The following is a 20346-nucleotide window of genomic DNA, read 5'->3' on the forward strand; positions in this document are numbered from 1 at the left end:
GTTCTTCTTTTCTTTCCTCAGCGTGGGGCAGCTTGACTTGATATGGCCAGTTTGATGACATTCAAAGCATGTAATAGGCTTTGAGCTATCCTTTTTGTATTTACTGTCGCTTGAGTCAGCTTTATACTTATCAAACTTTTTGTAAGGCTTCTTAGAATATTTGTCATTCTTTCTAAATAGCCTTTTCATTTTTCTGGTGAACATAGCCATCTCTTCGTCGTCTGTTGAGTTTCCATCAGTGGAGTCAGCTTTCATGACAAGGGACTTCTGCTTCTTGTCCTCAGACTTTTCCTTCACCTCGAAGTTTTTCATTGATATCTCATGGGTCAGCAGCGAGCCGATGAGTTCGTCATATTTGTAGGTGGTTAAGTCCTGAGCTTCCTCAACAGCGGTCTTCTTTGCTTGCCAGTCTTTAGGAAGACTCCTGAGTATCTTCTTGACTTGTTCTTCCTCAGTGAAGATCTTCCCAAGTCTCTTGAGCTCATTGATGATGTTTGTAAACCTTGCATTCATGTCAGATATTCCCTCATCATTGTTCATTTCGAACAGCTCGTACAGTCTCATTTGCTGGTTCACCTTGGACTCCTTTACTTTATTGGTTCCTTCGTAGGTGACCTCCAGCTTCTTCCAGATCTCTTGCGCCAACTCATAACCTGAAATTTTATTATATTTTGCAGCATCGAGCGCACAGTGAAGCATGTTTATAGCCAAAGCATGATTTTGTAGCTTCTTGAGATCATCCTCTGTCCATTTGGCCTCAGCTTTAACAACTGTTTGGCCAGCCACAACTTCGACAGGTACAAATGGACCTTGGACTATGGATAGCCAGGCACTCATATTTCTAGCCTGAATGAAATTTTTCATCCTATTCTTCCAGAAGGTATAGTTAGACCCAAAGAATAGGGGAGGCCGAGTAATGGACAGCCCCTCGGGTAAGATCTGAGTTGTTTGGTTTCCTGGGAGAAACCGAGTGCTGTTTTCGCCCATAGTGGGGATCAGCTCAAGGTGGTTAAACCTTTTACAGTGAGCTTTTAAGCTCTGATACCACTTGTTGGTCCCTTATAACGTTACAAGTATAGTTCCAAGGGGGGGTTAGGAACTATTTAAAATTTTTTGTTAGGGCAGACTTCTTTTTCGTGAGAAAAAGGTTTTAACAGTGGCGCTGAGTGAATAGCAAGATACTGGCTTAGTCAACTGGTGACTAGGTCAGTTTCTTTACTTGAGTCAGGAGATAGCACTTAGAGTCTATTCCTGAGCTCAGATATTCAATGCGCACAACTCAGTTTGACCTCTTTACTTGGTCAGTTTTTGTTTAAGCAAGCAATAGATATATAAAGGAGTTTAAGGTTAGAAATATGTTACTCAGCAGATTTATCCAGGTTCGGCCTCTAAGCCTACGTCCTGTCCCCGGAACACGTTCCGAGCTTTCGAATTCTCTACTGAGCTCTTTAACGGTAGAGCATCAAACCTTTTACAATCTTAGAAACTGAGTATAACAAGAGTACCTTCCTCTATACCTCTACTCAATCTTAATCTCTCGCTGAGTACTATAACCGAGTACTCAGCCTCTCCTTTCTAATTCTAGAAATGATAAGTGTTTGTCCTAAACAACGATTGCTAAGACACCTTAGATGGTTGAATAATCACTCTAGACTTTTACACAAAAGATATGAAATTTAGTGTAAGATTGCTTTGCTTTTTCTTACAGAACTTTGAGTAGAATTTTGGTCAGCGTAATGGCTTGATCAAGTTCTGTGTTGAATGAAGCAACTGAAGGGCTCTATTTATAGAGACGTCTGAGGCATCGGTCATTTCGAATTTCGAAATAACCGTTGGAGGGAAACGGCTTCCTGTCGTTGTCACTCAGTCTTGCTCAGAGCTCTCGGCCAATCAGATTTGAGTATCTTCTGTCCTCGGTCAGCTTTTGGTCAACTTGGCCGAATGTCTCTCCATTTATGGTAAGGTCAACTAGACAGCATTCTGTGTCTTATGAACTTTACCCAAAGTGGAAACACTTTGTCTGGAAGTTGTTCTTGCTCAGCTGCTGTCTTGTACTCTTTGTCGAATCAACTCAGCAGCTTCGTCCCGAAGTTGCTCAAAGAAGGTCTTCTAGATCCTTCTTCCGCTGAGCTGCGTTTTGTACATAACGACAGCGTTTTGACATATGCGGGCCGAGTTGCCTTAAACTGTTTGACTTGGGCTTTGACTTTCGTATTGGGCTTTGGGCCTTTTAATCTTTGTGTCTTATAAACAATTTAACTCAACATTGAACAAACACATTAGTAGAATAAATCAAAGCATTTAAACTTAGTATGATTTTTTTTAATTACTCTTAAACAATTTTGTCAAATCAAAATTATGTGGAAAGGTGTTTCAACAAAAAGTCCATCGGTTTCTTATCTATGTGGGAAATATGAGGTGGGATGATGCCCGTTGTCGCTTTTGGACCATTTCCGGGAGACACTTTTAGCGTGCGGAGTGGTAAGCATATTTTTTTTGGCATATTTTGACTTATGAGATTCTTGTGTTTTGTTGTTAACTTTTGTGCTAAGTTTTTTGTTTGTCTTTTTTTTTATGCCGAAGGCTTTGCTTAGGTACAATGAAGCTTATTCACTGTGCCGACAGTAGGATCATATTACGAAGGAACTAAAGGAAGGGTTCGCCGATGATGTTGGGGAATTGGAGAGAGTCAAAAGTGAGTTAGAGTCCAATATGGGGACCGAGGCTTCCTTGCGCAATGAGCTTGTCGTTCTTCGAGCGCAGTTGGACGAGCAGAGGGCTCGCGTGGCCGACCTGGAGAAAGATGTTGCGGCGATGCGTGATGAACTTCGTCAGCATTGTTTGTTAATGAAGCTCGCGATGGCTTGGGCCCGGCGAGTGAAGGATGATCGTGCAGAGCAGAAAATTCGGATGGAAGATGTCGCTTGCGAGGAAAAGAAAGCATGGGAAGCGGAGAAAACAAGGTTGACCCAGGAACTAGAGCAAACAAGGAAAAAGGCTGCCAATATCCATAATTTTACCGTCGAGTGCGAGATGAGGCTGGTGAGGCTTGATCGAATGATGGTACTAGAGGCTTCGCATGCCGCTGATGTGGTGTTTGCTCTGAACATATACGATGATGGGACCCGGAAGAAAGCTTTAGCGTATTGCAAATCTTTGAAGTGACTTGAACTGTATAATTGAGATCTTGTAATAATAACACCGTAGTGAGCTTTTGTATCCGTATTGAAGAATCTGGTTATTGCCCATATTTTCTATTTTTCTATAGAAATAGAAAATATAGAATTCTAATTAAGTATATAAATATATAAATAATTTGATTTTGTTGTTTCTGGATGCTAATTTTTGACGTGATGTGTACTTTCGTTGTTTGTGTCAGCGCATCTTTTAATGTATATCTTCGATTTGCTGCTGCTTCGTCTTGTCTTTGTGATAAATGTTTTGCATCTGCCTTGATTGTGATTCTTCCTAATTATAGCCTCCTTGTGAGAAATGGTGTATTCTTTTGTGAGTTTATGTATATTGTCTTACCATTAGTTTGCGAGATGTCTCTACGAGATGTAATGAAATCTGCTAAGGTGCTCAAGGTCTAGCAAGCTATATCGGCGATGCCGCACCCCTATGTTTACCAAGCCCCGCCTTCCCCTATTACGGGCTCGGGGAGGGAAACCAGATACGTGTCTCTTGTGTGGATGCATCGCCTGGATGGTCCGAGGAACCAAGTCTCGAAAACAAGTCAGTGCCTGGTCTTCGATAGAGAAGGATTCTCAATTATCCAATATTGTGCTCGTTGGTTTTGCTGAGCCAAGTGAGCGAGTTATTGGTGTTGAGAACCTGCATTCTTCCTGGGTGAAAAGGTTGCTGAGTGGCGAAAGTGCACGTGTTGGTCGTCTTCCCGTGGTGGTGAGCTCTCGACGATGAGGTCGTCATAGATCTCCATCGAACGCAGAGGGTCCCTTGTATATGGACCCGCAAAGGCCTCAGAGCGCCATGTTCGTGGAGTTCTATCGACAAGGGTTGATATGGTGTATACCGATGGACCCTTATCATGAGGTTACTCACGAAGGTAAGACTTGCTTATACCATCGTCAAAATGGTCACTCTATTGACTAGTGCTGTGATTAGCGTGAGATGCATTAGGTCCTGATGGATGATGGCATGATCCCAAACCCTAGTGCCACTTGACTGAGTTGCTTGTTGCGGGATATTCTTTGTGTAGGAGTGTTAGATTTTTCTCTTTTTGTTTGGTAGCTTTTGGTGTTCCGAGTGTCAAATGTAGCCAACAAAGCTTTTGGATTTGGTTGTTGACGTAAATGTCGTATGGCTGTGTGTTTGTATTTTCAAGGTAATTATATAGGCTTTGTTGGCCGATGTATGATTGATGTACATTCGAGGCTCTTATTTCGAACCATATATGTTTGTTTAAGTTGATACTGGAGGTTTCTTTTACCTCTGACCTTGAGATAGTTCATTTGAATAATTTCGAGATGCTTGATGACAATATGGGATTGTCGATTTCGAACAATATGAGATTGTTGTTTTGAAATATAACAATATGTGATTGTCAATTTTTAATGTAACAATGTGAGATTGTTAGTGTGGAGTGATATGTATTATCTCTAAGTGCAATATGAGATTGCTGGTTTAAAATGTAACAATATGTGATTGTGGTATTTAATAGTGACAATATGGGAGTGCCAACTTATATTGTGAGATTGTTGAATGTGATTGTAACAATATAAGATTGTTGATTTAAGACATAACAACTTGCGATTGTTATGTTTAATAATGACAATATGGGATTGCCGATTCATAGAGTGAATGATATGACACTATCGAATGCGATTGATTGAATGTAACAATGTGCGATTGCTAGATTTAACAATGACGATATGAGATTGCCGATACAATGTGTGATTGCTACTCATAATATTTTCGGAGTGTTTGTACATTCCAACTATTGTTGAAAGGCTCGCCTGAGAGGGAGGCTATTTTGTACGCTCCATTGCGAAGATCTGCACAAATTTTGTACGGGCCCTCCCAGTTTTGATCCAGCTTGCCCTTGTCCAAAGGCGATTAGGAGGTCGCCGCATCGCGTAAGACTAACTCTCCGATGGAGAAACTGTGCGGGCGTAACCTCTTCTTATGATAGCGGGCTACCGCTTGCTTATGATTAGTGATGGTGAGGAGTGCGTTTAGGCGTTATTCTTCCAGCATATCCTCGGCATCGGTCATCGCGCTATTGTTCGAGACATCATCGTAGTCAAGGACCCATGTAGTTTTATTTCTGCGGGCGGCATTGCTTCCGCCCCATACATTGGGAAAAGGGGGGTTTTCCATGTTGCTGTGTGTGAGGTGATCCGATAAGACCAAAGAACTGCGGGGAGGTGCTCCGGCCATCCTTTATCGTATATAGGGGTGCCTTAATGCCCCAAAATATTGTTTGATTAGTAACTTCGGTTAGGCCATTGCCCTGTGGGTGCGCGACCGAGGTGAAGCGATTCCTGATTCCCCATTCGAAATAGAAGTCCTGAAATTGAGCGCAATCGAACTACCTTCTATTGTCGGTGATGAAAGAATGGGGGATTCCAAATCGGTGGATGATTGTGCGTTTGACAAAGGCGATAATATTCGCTGCTGTGATTTTGGCGATGGTGTCTGCCTCCACCCACTTGGTGAAATGGTCGATAGCTACGACGATGAAATGCTTTTGGGTCATAAAGGAGACGATATGATCGTTAGGGTCCTCGGTTCCTGAGTAAAATGCCAAGTGGGGGTGCCTTCAAGTCTCGGAGAAAGCAAGTTTCGATGATCCGGGTGGACAAAGGGGGTCTTGTTGGAGCTTACATTTCCCCCATTACTCCGCCGAGTGCTCGCTTATCGAGGAAACGCTGAATTTTGGCTTCTAATAGGTCTTCAACTTCTTAGGGGGCCATGCCCTCGATTGATGTTTCGCTCGCGGGCATGCGGGACTCGGATGGCAGGATGGAGCCCGTCGGGTGGCTCGGTAAGGGTGCTGCCGCGGGATCCGAAGCCGCCAAGCTTCCCGAGTGGATGGAGACTGCCGCCAGTTCGGCGTCCCCTCTTAAGGAACTGCTAAATTTTCACATTCTCCTCCTGGAGGCTCGCATGCTGGTCGATTATCTTCATCATTTGCACTACCTTTTGGACTGCTTCGGCGACTTGGAAGCTGTAGATGACGAGCTGGGCGGTGTTGCAGGCTTCTTCTTCTCCCGGCTTCACCTCCTTGAGCAGGGGGGCTAGATTTATTGGTGCCACGACTGGGCTCGACGATGGTTCCTCCCTCCCACGGATCGAGGAAGTTCCGACGGTGCTCGCCAACATCTCCTTTAGTGGGGTCGTTTGTGCGAGATCCTGCATTGTATACAGTATGCTCAGACTGATCTAGGGATCGGTCTCTAGTAGACACTCTGACGCTCAAGTTAGTATTGATATATAAAGATGAAATAGTTAATTAAGAGAGAAAAAGTGGGCAGACCTCTTATTGGTGGTCATGGGATTCCTTTTATAAACGAAGGGGATGCTCTTTACTGGGCTTCGGCCTATGGGATGATTGAGTTGGGTTGGACCTAGCCATATCCCTTATCAAATAATATCCATTTACCATTAAAAAGACAATTATAAAATTGGCAAATAATCACTTTTCAATATAAACAGTGTGTATTCTATAAAAAAAAACCAAAAAAAAAAAAGTGTTTGTATATGCATGATAGAACTGACAATAAAATGAAATAAAACTCAATAAGTTTCAATTATAAAGTAATGGATTCAATAAAACAAAAAACACATGAGTTGTTTAATGTCAAATATTTAGAATTAAAGAATTTAATAGGACAGGTTGAAGGTTCAATATATAGCATAAACATATATAATAGTCCAGAAATTTCAAATAATAAAACAAATGTTTCATAATTAAAAATTGCGAAATATATCTCTCAATCTTGTATAATATTAAAAAATAAAACAATAATAATAAAAAAATCAATAGAAAAAATGTCGGTAGTGCAATTAATGTATTAAGGGGGGAAGTTTCATATGTAGACGACAAAGACAAAAGCTAGCTGTTCAGGCAAATGCTTCCATATGCCATTCTTGCTCGTAAAAAGATAAATCTCTTTGCTTCTCTACAACCAATTACTCCTTGTCCCAAACATCCAAGACAACAATATATCATGTTGTACTCACATTTATATTAAAATATCTCTATGTACTTGGGATTAAGTCCGAGTGGTACCGAAATGAAAGGCCTAGGGACGCTTAAGATGACGATGTGAGCAGGAATAAACTAAAACTCACATCTGAAATAGAGAGAGTAACTAGTCGAGCTATATAGTAAGGCGTTTTTCCGACATACATAGATGTGTTTTAAACCTGTGAGAGACTCAAGAAATGAAAATTTAAACCAAAAGGGACAATATCTACATGTTCGGGTAATACTACTACATTAGCTATCTCAAAAGATAGCATGAAAATTGACATTGAAATTTACAACCTAAAAAGAAACATCTGCTGCCTATTATTTTACTGCCTCTTCATAGTTCAATACTGATGAAATGCTGAGACACTAAGCTCTAACAGTTGTCACTGTTACTACTATGGTACAGATGGGAACTCCTAACTACATATCGTCCGGTTTCAGAGTGTTCTCCTTGAAGCTTTTCGTTAACCATATAGCTGTCTCCCTTGGCGAAACCTTGCCTGGTCCGAATGGCTTTAGTAGAACACCAAGTTCGTCGTACCTTGCTTCTTGCAGTAATCTTGCACTGAATTCAAGCAGTCCTTCCAGAGCTTCGGCACGCTGCTGGAACGAGGATGTGTCAAACCTACGCTGCCTTGTTTCTGATGAGGTGCGGCTCGATGCCCCATTGGTTGCATTTTGGTTGGAACAGTTGCTTCCGGCTTCTTCGTCTAACTGGAACATGCTACGTTCGATTCCTTGCCATGCATCACTGAATTTGGGCTTGCCAGAGGAGGTCCTGCCACTAGTCTGAATTGTGCATTTATCCTTCGTGATTGAACGGTCACCGTTATGTGGAGAGCCACGTGATCCTTTTGCTGGCTTTGATGAAATGTTCGGAATGGGAAAAAGTGCTTCTTCATAAGAAGCTAATGGGAATTCAGCTATCCTGTCGAATCGAGGAGCATTGACAGAGACATCTGGGGATTTTATATCATGAAGGATAGTCCTTGTAGACAAAGGAAAAGATGCTCTACGATCTGTAGGGGCTGAACTCTTTGTTGGATTGCGGGTCACAGGAATCTGAAAAAGTCGAGAAGATAAAGACATGAGATCCTGACTTAAAATGTGAGAATGCAAGCATGAATCCAGACAAAGTGCATGTTTGTGTTTGAGAGAAAAAGAGAGTAAATAGTTTGTTACCGTTTGACGTTTCTTCACAGGCTGTGTTTGTTTCCTAGGAGTTGTAGAAGGTTTTCTGGAAGCAAGTTTTGAATTCTTGGCAACAAGTGGAGTTTTTGAAGTGATTGGTTTGCAAATGACTGTTCCTTCACTGCTACTTCTAACGGACAATTCGGATAACCTACGATGCATTCCTTTGGTATCACAAAAGGACTCTTGGTCTGTTGCAGACACATTTGGGTTTAATGCCCTATCAGTACTGAAAGAATGCCGTCTGTCTCTGTAAGAGCTGAGAGGAAGTTCTGCTGGATCTGCAAATCGTGTTTTCTTCATGTAATTCGATTCGGGCCACTGGAAAGGGAATGTGTTACGACTGGGGCTATTGACCTTCTGATGAACCTTAAGGACATAGGGTTGCAGATGTGGGAGCCTTAGCAGCTCTGCAGCCTACCTCAGTCGAATGAAATCCGTTAATTATTAGCACAAGATCATAAATTTATACAGGCATGCTTGCAAAAATATGAACATACACTGAACTCCAAGGCAATTTATCAGTAAGCACAATATGTCAATACATAATCCAAATTTTTTATAGCAATTGAAACTTTACTGCAGAGTAAAGCTGCAAACATTTGTCAAATCAAATGAAATGTAATTTTTTGCCAGAGAATTGATAAAGTGAGATGTATGATGCTCTTGTACCAACGAATTTTTATACGTGCAAGAAGATATCAGAAGAAATTATACATACATTTGGCCTGAGCTCTGGGTTCTTTCGCAGCATGCTTTTGACAAGACTTCGGCTAGAACATTAAACAGGAAAAAGAAAAGAAAAAAAAGATTAGACTAACATCTGCTAAACCTCCATCACATAAGATAATGAAGTGCCATATCAGTTATATAGTGAAAGGATACAGAACGTACAAGGCACTAGAGTATTTGGTCGGAAGAGGAGCAACTATTGATCTATTTATCTTGTTGATCAGAGCTTGCATATCCTGCTCAACAGATAGGAAGAAAAAGTTTAACCACAATAAAGAAAAGTCTAATTCATAGCCAAGCATCTATAGAATACATAAACGATGAGATTTGAAATGAGAGAAGTCTCCTATCATTGATCATGTTCAGCAAACTGATAAATAGAGCAGTAGAACTTCTATAGGCTCCAAGGGAATTAACAGTCGAGATGAGCCGGCAGGATTTTCTATTCATTATGTAAATCAATGTAAAATCTGCTTGAAATACGGTCAAACCATCTAATGGTTAATTGAATCATCGCTCCTAGTTTTAACAGACTAGACACGAGTAATTCAATAATGAAATTAATTAACTATATGAACCTTTCACAAACTTGATTAAGTTGAGCAATTAGAAAGCAAGAAAAAAAATAAGGAATCAATTTTGCAGCACTAAACAAACAATGGAGATTTCCATTCTAGCCAAATGAATAAAGCTGCATCGTCCTTCACTGATATGGACGAATTAAAACAACTAAAACTTAGGCGATTAACTTTCCCTCCAGTAGCTCTCATTATATTTGAAGAACTTGCTTTCATTCAAGCTAAAATTTTGAGTTCAAAAACTAAAATAAAGTTCTACATCAGTAAGAAAGATAAACATTGTTATCACAAAGTTGTAGTCTCCAATATTTAAACTACTTTGTATTCAAATTCAAGTCTATAAAGTAAGCATGACAAAAGCAGAAGAAGGAAGGCACAAATAAACTTTGTCAAAAAGGGTTTGGGGGTTTGTGTATTTTCCGGATATTCTCAAAATTTCAACTCCACTTAAGCACATGCTTTGCAAACTTGAGGTCATAGAACCTGGATTCTGAGGGGTACACATATAGAAACATGCCAATGACTGTCACTTAGACAAAATAGCAATGATGCGCTATTACTTGTAATTACTTCAATATTTAAACATGCATGAAAAAGAGAAGAAAGAATGTTTGATCAACAAGTACAGATCAGATTCCATAAACTTACAAAGGCTTTAAATGCAGGCCTAAGTGCAGTCATTTCATATATGCAACAACCTGGCAAACAATCTCTGGATTAGTATATAAACAACTATGCTGCTAAATGAATCAACCAAATTACAAAAATGAAGTATCTTATGCATATACATATTCACAAAACTTACCCAACGACCATATATCCGACTTTGAACCATAAGGTATATCGGCAAGAAGCTCAGGACACATATAGCTAGGAGTCCCCACAACCTGAAAACAGGAGAGAAAGGTATAAGACAAAAGAAGCTAAACTGGAAAAATATCCCAGACTAGGGACCAAAATACTAACAGAGGAAGCAAGGTCATCTGACGTCAAAATTTTCGCTAGTCCAAAATCACCTGCATCAATGCTGAGCATTAGATATTCAGCAAAATGAAAATTCCAAAACCAAGGTTTAGAAGACAAAAATTAGATCACTTACCCAGACGAATGTCTTGTTCTTTTGTCAAAAAGATATTTGAACACTAAAAGAATCATGAGGTTTTATCAGTATATAGCAGCTTCTGATATTTTAGATAACTATATAATGCCCATTCCAAGTAGAAAAATATATTACTTACCTTAACATCACGATGAAGGATATGATTTACATGCAAGTAGTCAAGTGCCATTAAAAGTTGAACAAGCCACCTACAGAGCTTCTGAAAAAAATCAATAGCAAAACACAGTTACGAAGGACCTTTACGATTGAATGAATACAGCATTGACCAAAGACTAGAGGTCCCTTCATGGAAAGAGGGAAAGCCAAACCTCTTCTGAAAAAAGCATTCCATTGGCTTTCTTTATAGCTTCTGCCCTGTAACACGAAAAAAAAAATAGCATGTGTAACCATTATTATCCTAAATCTATAGCTCCTATTTCTGGAGAACTGTATTTATGAATTTACACGTCCATCAAGAAGGAAACACTTACATGTCTCCTCCTTCACAATAACCAATGATAATGCATACATAGCAACCCTGAAAAAAGAGATATATTGAAAAGACCATTAGATCGTCCACTCAAAGTCCTTATCTGTAATAGATGTAATAACCGGGCCAACAATGACAAGAGATAAAGAAAAACCAATTATGGATCTTAGCCAAAATAATAGTAATCAATCTTGGAAAAGAAATAACCCGTTAAGGTTAACATTTCCATAGTGCATTAATAGCGCATATAATTTTAAAAGGGACAATCTACTGGAATCAACATGGAAGGTGATTTGGACTTGGACACCCTTCCAATGTCATTAAAACATTATGAACACCCAAAATTAACCAAATATCCGGTCATTAATTAAATATAACTAACAAGTACTTAAGTTTAGAATGTACCTTCTCCACCCAAGAGTCCTTGTACTCCACAATGAAGGGATTTCTTATCCTCGAAATGAGCTGCATCTGTTTAAATTTGGAAATAAAATGTAAGCTTGTATATCTATTATCATTTGAAAAGGGCACAAGCTATATCACAAGTAGCAGAAAGTTCAACAAAATGGTTTTGACCATTTATCATACAAGGGTCCAAATAACCTTGTTTATAGGTATTAGTATGGTTCAATCAAAGCTATCTTTGAGACACAACAAAGCCAATATATATTCGTAATTTTTGTTCCATATAAGAATACATAAACTTATCTTAAATCACAAACAAGGGTTAGCAGGACTCTGGATGGAATATATAACCTAGAAAATAAATATTATAAATAGAGATCAAATAAAATGTTCTGATGATAAGTTGCTCTGTGATCAGTACGCAAGGCACTGACCTCTTGATGTGCAGATCTACGTGACCTATCAGTCTGTCGGGCAAGCCGGATCTTTTTCAACACATACCTTGACAAAACAAAAGAATCAGAATGAAGAAATAAAACTCATCACCAAAAGGATCTGGCACTAGATAGAATTAGTAACATGAATTCTATACAGCTACTGAGCATGAAAACAGCAGTTTAGGTTCATTCTCACTTCTTTTTTTCATGTTTGTGCCTCACGAGAAGAGCTGAACCAAATGATCCCTTCCCTATTTGCTCCAGTACTTCATATTGCTCCATGAGAAAGATTCAAATGACTTTATTTTCTGGAAACAAGCAAACAAAAATCACTAATACAACTAAAGAAAATGAGAATCATATATCTGAATATGAGACATGCTGTCTAACAATCAAAATGTACCTTATCAAGTAACAATGAAAAGTTACACTATCCGTGAAGTCAATAAAATGCAAGCTCTAATAAGCTAACAGAAAAGGAAATAAACTGAATGATTAACAAAAGAAGATTAAGGTGTGAAACCCTTAAAAGGCAACAAATAAATAAAATCCAATATTTTTCCATGCCAAAAGATTATGTGTCATTGTGCACCCTTTTCTGTACAAAATTCAACCTCCTGTTATAACATTTTACATGGAAACATATGCAGTCTCCACAATAAAAATATATTCAATCATCAAGAAAACCCACTAGGTAGAAGACATTAATTCTGTGCATGTGAGCACTCAGAGATACATATGATCTGACCGACATTAGAAACACCAAATTCAGCCAGAGCTGCATATGACAAAATAAAACCTCAAAATTATAGGCATATCTTGATCCTAGCGTGAATTGTTGTCGATTGTGTAACGAAGCAGGAAAAAGATGCTGACTATACTCTCTTTTCTTTCTTTTGAGTGCATAGACAGCAAAATACTTCCGTTAACAACATCAATCAAACCACTCAACATCATCAAAGCTGAACTTCATAGAACAATCAATTTCTCACCAAACACCAGATAATGAAAAAAAATTGAGATTGAAAATCCTAGCCTCCTGCATTTCCCCACATTTCCCCAGCAACCAAACGCTGTCACTATCTAAACGAAAAGAAGAAAAAGCAAGGAAAAGAAAAGAGGAGTGGGGATAGAGTGTGGAAAGTAAGATAGAATAATAACCATCAAAAGAAGCACTCGAAGACCACGAGTCTTACCATCTGAACTCCTTAGTCAGAAAATTTCCAAAAACAGCAATTGACCAAACACACATCGAAAATAAATCAAACAAATCTCTGAAAATTAAACAGAAGTTCGAAATGCAGCATAAACAATTAGAAAAGAGAAAAAAAAAACGAATCAAATAAAAAACTGTAGAAGAAATACCTGAAAGAGGATGAGGTTTACAGAGAAAAGAGATCAAAGAGAGAAAGGGAGATCACAATGTAGGTGGAAAAGAGAGGAACAAGAAAGCGGAATTGAACATCTGCAAGGAGACGAAGAAACGACAACGTTTGAGAAGAAGAAAAAGGAACTTAGGAGCAAGTTGCAGAGAGAGCAGCAGTAGCTCTTGTGACATGCTTATTCTGAGCTTGAGCTCTAGAGAGAGAGAGTAAAGAAAATGACAAATTTCAGTAAGAAAGGAAAGAGAAACAGAAACAGAAAGAGAAAGAGAAAGATAGCAAATTAATAATTGGACCCCCAATTTATAGATTCATAGACTACTATATATTACTTTTTATTTATTTATTTAGACAACTAAAAAAAAACCCGTCCGAAAGCTTGGTTAGTGTCTTAATTCTACTAATTAAGTGATGATTTTAAGAATTAAGTGCAATAGTGGAGAGAGAGTGCGGCGGAGACGAGGAATAGATCGGGAGTGATGATATTACGAATTAAGTACAATTGTTGAGAAGGAATAGATCGAGAGTGATGATTTTACGAATTAAATGCAATCACCGAGAAAGAAGGCGGTGCAGATGAGGAATAGATCGAGAGTGGTGATATTACGAATTAAGTGCAATCGTTGAGAAAGACGGTGACACATATAAGGAATAGATCGAGAGTGAGAGTGATGATTTTACGAATTAAATGTAATCACCGAGAAAGAAGGCGGTGCAGATGAGAAATAGATCGAGAGTGGTGGTTTTACGAATTAAGTGTAACCGGAAAGAGAGTGGTGTAGATGAGGAATGGATCGAGAGTGAGAAAGCAACTGTTGATTGGATATACCTGTTACGATTTTTCTCTCGGAAAAATCTTTATGGTAATACCTTTCTTCTTCTTCCTCGGTCTTCGGAGAGTGCGCCGCTATATTATTGTAAGTTTTCTCTTCTGAACATTTTCTGAAAGTAAACGACAAGGTTTTAAATCTTAACGATGGTAATGAACATTTCGTTGAATCTACTTTTTTGCCGCATTAAGGTTATGGGATTCGCACCCAATTCTTTCTAACACGGTCCATTTGCTTGCACGTGTTAAGCATCTCAATTCTTACGTGGAGTGGTGATTTGATGGTATAGGTATTTATTTATAGCTTATAATTAGGTAACCGTAATTAATTCTATATTCTTGATCCGATCCATTTAAATTACGGACGAGTTATATTTGATCCGTAACATTAATTAACAATATCTACTATTTTATATATTGATCCATTTAAGTTACGGGTTGGTTATATTTGATCCGCGAAATTAATTAACAATGTCTAGTATTTTATATAATTACTAAAAAAAATTAGATAAAATTTATATGGGTAGGGAATATTACATTATATTTAATGATAAAATAAAGATGAATTTATGTTATAAAGGAGAAGATATCAAAGTATTTTTTTAAAAAAAATAATACAAATTTCACTTCCGCATATAAAATAACATTATTTTAGTCTTAATTTCTCTCGAACGGCAGCAATTTAGTTCTAGATAACAGAATTTGAAGCTAAGTTTGTACATTTCACAAATATTAAAGCGTCAAATTTCATTATTTAGAGCTAAATAAATTGGTATCATTTAACAAACGTTAAAGCTATTCCCTACCCAAAAAAACAAATGTTAAAGCTATAATGGTGTTATAAGAGCATGTTTATAATTTTTTTGAAATTATATATATATATATAAACTAATTAAAAAACTACGTGGTTACATTTATTTTGAGTTGATATTACCAATTTGACAGTTAATCATCTCAAAATATAAAATTCTAAAAATTAAATTTGTTTACTATTATATTTACCATGAAACTAAATTTTTTATTTTTCAAAATCAACATTTGAGCTATTTTTCTCTAAACATTAACGTTCTCTCTCATCACCAAATAACACCTAAATAACTTCAAAACTAGGGCTGTAATTGAGCCGAGCTTCGAGCTCGGTCCAAGCTCAAATTTGTGTTTGAGCTCGGCTCGTTTAGAAGCTCGTTTGTTCACGAGCTACTCACAAGACAGCTTGTTTATGTTGTTCACAAGCTTGGCTCACGAGCTGCTCATTTTTTTTCCACAAGCTTTGCTCGCGAGCATCTCGTTAACCATGTTCATGAACAAACTCGTTTATTGTATTCACAAATGAATAGCATCAAATAAAATAATAGCATGTTTAGCAAATGAAATAATAGTATAATACAATTTTACATGCATAAACATTAAAAAACTCTTTTTGTTAATTAAATAAAAAAAAATAGTATGAGGAGAGGGAGACGGAAATGATAAGAGGAATTGGACGAGGATAAGTGAATCATAAATCTCTTCCATATCCTCCTAATCTAATTTATATTTTACTATAATATCAAATAAAAGAATTTTGGAATGACTCATATATCAAATTATAATTATTAAATATAAATGATATTCGATATTATTCATGAACTTATTCACGAGCTTCTATCGAGTTCGTTCACGAACCTCTATAGAAACTGTTCGTGAATATTATAATCGAGCTTGTTCACGAACTTGTTCATGAACTTGTTCACGAGTGTATAACCGAACTTGCTCGAAAGCTTTGTCGTGCTCAAGCTCGACTCGTTTATGAATCGGGCTTCGAAATCGTATTCGTGAGCGGCTCGTTTACAAATCGGGCTGAATCGAGCCGAGCTTTTATCGAGTAGACTACCAGTGGCTCGACTCATTTACAACTCTACTCAAAACTAAAAAAATTAAAGAATTAAAGGTGCTTAGAATATCATCAAATTCTTAGAATTTACTATTTTGAGGTTACGTAGTGTCAACCAAAAGTCATTGATTTTGCAAATGACCAAAAGAACCGTTCTTGTTTTGATAAAAAAACACAACTCGTCATCTGTAAATCAATGTAACCACGTGGATTTTAATCCTATTAAAAATTGCATATAGGTGAAATGAGTAAAAATTCTCATTTTGAAAGCTTGTAAAAAAACAATTTAGAAAATATTAGAAATTTATTAACTATTGTAATTAATATTGATGGAATTTTGAATACATGTTAAATTCTAGAAAGTGAATTTATAGTATTTGTTTGTAAGAAAATATTGTATTTTGCAAAATATACGAATAAAGAAAAATTTTATGTTGTAAAATAAAATAGTTTTCGGTGGTTAGTTACAATATCGGAAAACATAAAGAATGTATAGGTGACTATTATTTTCAAACGGGTAAAAAGGAATGAAATAGAGTTTCAAAAAATTTATATTAACCGACCTAGAATTTTTTGTTTATAGTTGTAGCTATTAGCTTATTACCTTTTTGGTTAGTTGATTTGACTAGCTGATTATGTAAACTTGTTTAGTAAAATTTAGCTGATTGTTAATAGTTGTTTGTGTAAAATAACAAACAATGACATAGTAAAACTTTTATTTGGGGGTTAAAGAGCAGTAATTAGGGGTAAAAATATTATTCAAACGAGATGAAGCAATAAACTAATTGAAAAGCTCGTAAAACTAGTTTTTTCAAAATTATTTTCTTTGAACCGAATAAACTCTTTTAAACTTCTCTTTACCAAAATTCAATATTAAATGTTTTGACTAGTCAAAACCTTTAAAGTATAAAGTCGCTTGTAACTTTAATTTTATCCCACAAAACTCTCTACCATACTAGTCCATTATGGCCCTGTTTGGGAATTAGCTGTTAGCTGTTAGCTGATTACATTAGCTGTTAGCTGATTACATTAGCTGATTTGATTAGTTGTTTGTGTAGACCTGTTTGGTAAAAATTAGCTGATTGATAATAGCGGTTTGTGCAAAAAGACGAATAAGGGCATTAATTTTGACGCAGGAGAAGAGGGAGTCTATGTAGTAGGGTTAAAGAAGTCCATTAATTTTAATATTGCAAAATGCTAATTGAAAAAGCTCCTTTTAAGAGCTTTTTCTAAATTAGCGTTTTCACTCCAAAACTCTCTCTCAAACCTCTCTTCACCAAACACTCTAATTAGCGGTTTCAGTGTTCAAATCTCTAAAGTTGGTCAAAACCGCTCTTTTTATCCCAAAACGCTCCTTACCAAACAGGGCCTATGGAGAAGAAATGATAGAAAAGGGTGAAAAGGGGAATGCTCCATTAAGCAATTTGAAGTTTATAAAGGATGTTGCTTTAGTAAAAAATAAACAGTAAAAAGGTGAATCTACAAAACAAATACTACATTCTGCTGTGAAAATTTCAGCTTTCATTTGAAATGGTAAAATACAAATGGAAGAAGACCGACCAAACCAAACAAAGTGGGACCCTTTTACTTCCTTCTCTGGATCTACAATCACGAGGCTAATAACCCGGCGGTTTTTATTCACTTCCTTTTACTTCTATACCCTCTATCCTTTCTTCTATTTTCTCTTTTTCCCTATACTACCCTCCTTACTTTCCTTCAATTAAATTTTTATTTGTTCAATATTAGAAAAAAATAATGCTGAAAAAACCAAATTTCATAAAGATCCAAATGCTGTTTTTTTTTGCAGGGTGGGCTGAAGGGGAGGGGTGGCGGCAAACATCCAAATGCGGTTATTTCAATAATTTTAAATTTTATTTTTAGGGTTAAGGTGTAAAAATACCCCTAACGTTTTGGGTCAGGAGCAATTTTACCCCTAACGTCTAAAATGGTATAATTTCGCCCCTAACGTTTGTAGCCAAGAGCAATTTTACCCTTAACGTTGGTAATTTGGGTCAATTTCAGACACTATTATAAAACACAGATATTTTTGTTCACTATTTTGCACCAATTGCATATCAATTCATTCTAAAAAAGGATTTCATGTCTTTTGCAATTTAATAATAGAATTTGAGATTAATATTTATAAATTCGGTGAATTTTTTTGTTTAATTCGTACAAAAGACAGTATATTTTTTTTTTATTTTTTTATTTTTTTCACATCCCAACATATGTTTATGATTTGTTATCGATAAAATGACGCACATGTGAAGTGTAGATGATAATATTCATGACCGAAAAGACAGTTTGATGAATTATTTCTGAAATTGACCCAATTTATCAACGTTAGGGGTAAAATTGCTCTTGGCTACAAACGTTAGGGGTAAAATTACACCATTTTAGACGTTAGGGGTAAAATTGCTCCTAACCTAAAACGTTAGGGGTATTTTTGCACCTTAACCCTTATTTTTAAGAAATAATTTTAAATTATTACAATAAAGCATAAAGATCCATATGATGTTATTTCAATAATTGAAAATAAATAACTTATTTATTGTTGCTTGTTTTTTTAGAAATAAAGAAGTGAGGGTACATTATAAAAATATCTTAATCCTTTGTAATTGTAGGATATGATCCTTGCTCACACATCAACACAATATTAATAAATGAATTTCATTTTTTCACCTATTTTTATTGACATTACTTTCAATTAGTAGAAGCTTGAAGAGATTATCCGAACAAATAATTTTAACACAAATACAGATTTAAGAATGATCTTTTATAGAGCAAAATCCGTTGGAAAGGTAAAGAATTTGATCAACCACGATCTCATATTACGGATCATGAATCACATGTGTAGATATCATGCACGAGATGAAAAAGATGAATCTACGAACTAAAGCTGACATTTGAGACAGAGAGAGGGTGGCGCAAGAGAGGGAAGAGACACATAAGAAAATCTTAATTCTTGTATGATTAAAGTTAGATGGATTTCTATTTTAGGCTATAAACTACTCACACTAATCCTTCATCTTTTAGATGGACTTAGCCCGATTCCATTTCGGACGGAGTAATTATTCGGTCCATTTATCGAATAATTCCAACATCTCCTACTCACACGTAATGGACCATATTTTAAATCTCGTCTCAATCGCATCCATACTATAATAAATAGTTTGTGGGATACTATCGAGAGTTATAATGTTATTTACTCATTAGAACATATAGACGCTTGATGTGTATGTATCAAACTTGGTACTATATATTCGTTGGAGATATATAATCTTTATATTTGAACATGGATCGTCACTAGTGTATTCTTTATCCTAGATACCACATCACATCCATTGTAACAATATTGATCTCTACAGTTCTTCTGTTTTCCACAAATATGCACATTTGTTTAAGTGTCACAATGAAATACATAAACTCTTAAAATGTGAACTTAATGAATATCCTTCTCTCCTACTTTATTCCTTCCATCATAGTCCTACTCGCCTATCCAGTCGGGTTCTTTTTGGTTCACATCAACCTAAAGATAACCCTTCCAAGGTAGCTACATCAAACTATACTTTTAAAATAAGTTAAGGGTCTTTAAGGATAAGGATTGTCAAAAAATCATGATTTCACGATGTAAGTCTCACACTAGGAAAAATGCGAGACCGTCACATTTCCATCTTGCGATCGCTAAAGCACACATGGTATGAAACATGTGTTATGGTATTCAGTTCTTTATTGGAAAGAGGAACATGTCTCTCATCTTAACACCATACAGAAGCATAAATTCTGATGTACCAAAACATCTAACTTTAATTTACTACATATATTGATTATTCCCGGTCATTTACTCCATTTAATCCAACAAATAATCTAACACGCCTTTAAGTGAACTTTGCTATAAATTAATGTTAAATATAAGTATAATTTTATTATTTATTTAGTAAGAATTATTATTATTTTTTAATTAAGGATAGACCTTTTTCTTTTTGAAATTAAGGATAGACTTATCCACTCTTAAAGCCAAACAAATCATAAATAAAATAAGCATTATTATTATTGTTAAATAATATATTATGATTATCTGTTTACAAAGGTAACTATTTATTAATCTAAT

The 20346-nt window shown here is 36.5% G+C and overlaps 1 protein-coding gene across 4 annotated transcripts; it reads right to left on the reverse strand.

Annotated features, from left to right (window-relative positions):
* Positions 1–7400: 7400 nt before the first annotated feature.
* On the reverse strand, positions 7401–14460 carry LOC136205859 (serine/threonine-protein kinase Nek2). Of its 4 annotated transcripts, none has more exons than XM_065996689.1 (15): positions 14363–14460; positions 12348–12459; positions 12149–12215; positions 11715–11780; positions 11311–11357; positions 11149–11194; positions 10959–11039; positions 10820–10862; positions 10687–10736; positions 10526–10607; positions 10369–10418; positions 9305–9378; positions 9132–9183; positions 8402–8827; positions 7401–8281 (listed from the first exon to the last, which is right to left on the reverse strand). In XM_065996689.1, exons 2-15 carry the CDS (start codon positions 12431–12433, stop codon positions 7640–7642), a joined length of 1812 nt encoding a protein of 603 aa, XP_065852761.1. In that variant the 5' UTR covers positions 12434–12459; positions 14363–14460; the 3' UTR covers positions 7401–7639. The 4 variants fall into 4 exon arrangements, with proteins under 4 accessions (XP_065852761.1, XP_065852759.1, XP_065852762.1 ...); XM_065996687.1 differs by lacking the exon at positions 14363–14460 and adding an exon at positions 13517–13809; XM_065996690.1 differs by lacking the exon at positions 14363–14460 and adding an exon at positions 13033–13139.
* Between the last annotated feature and the right edge of the window lie 5886 nt (positions 14461–20346).

The sequence above is a fragment of the Euphorbia lathyris genome, chromosome 9 (assembly GCF_963576675.1).
Source record: "Euphorbia lathyris chromosome 9, ddEupLath1.1, whole genome shotgun sequence".
Classification (NCBI taxonomy): domain Eukaryota; kingdom Viridiplantae; phylum Streptophyta; class Magnoliopsida; order Malpighiales; family Euphorbiaceae; genus Euphorbia; species Euphorbia lathyris.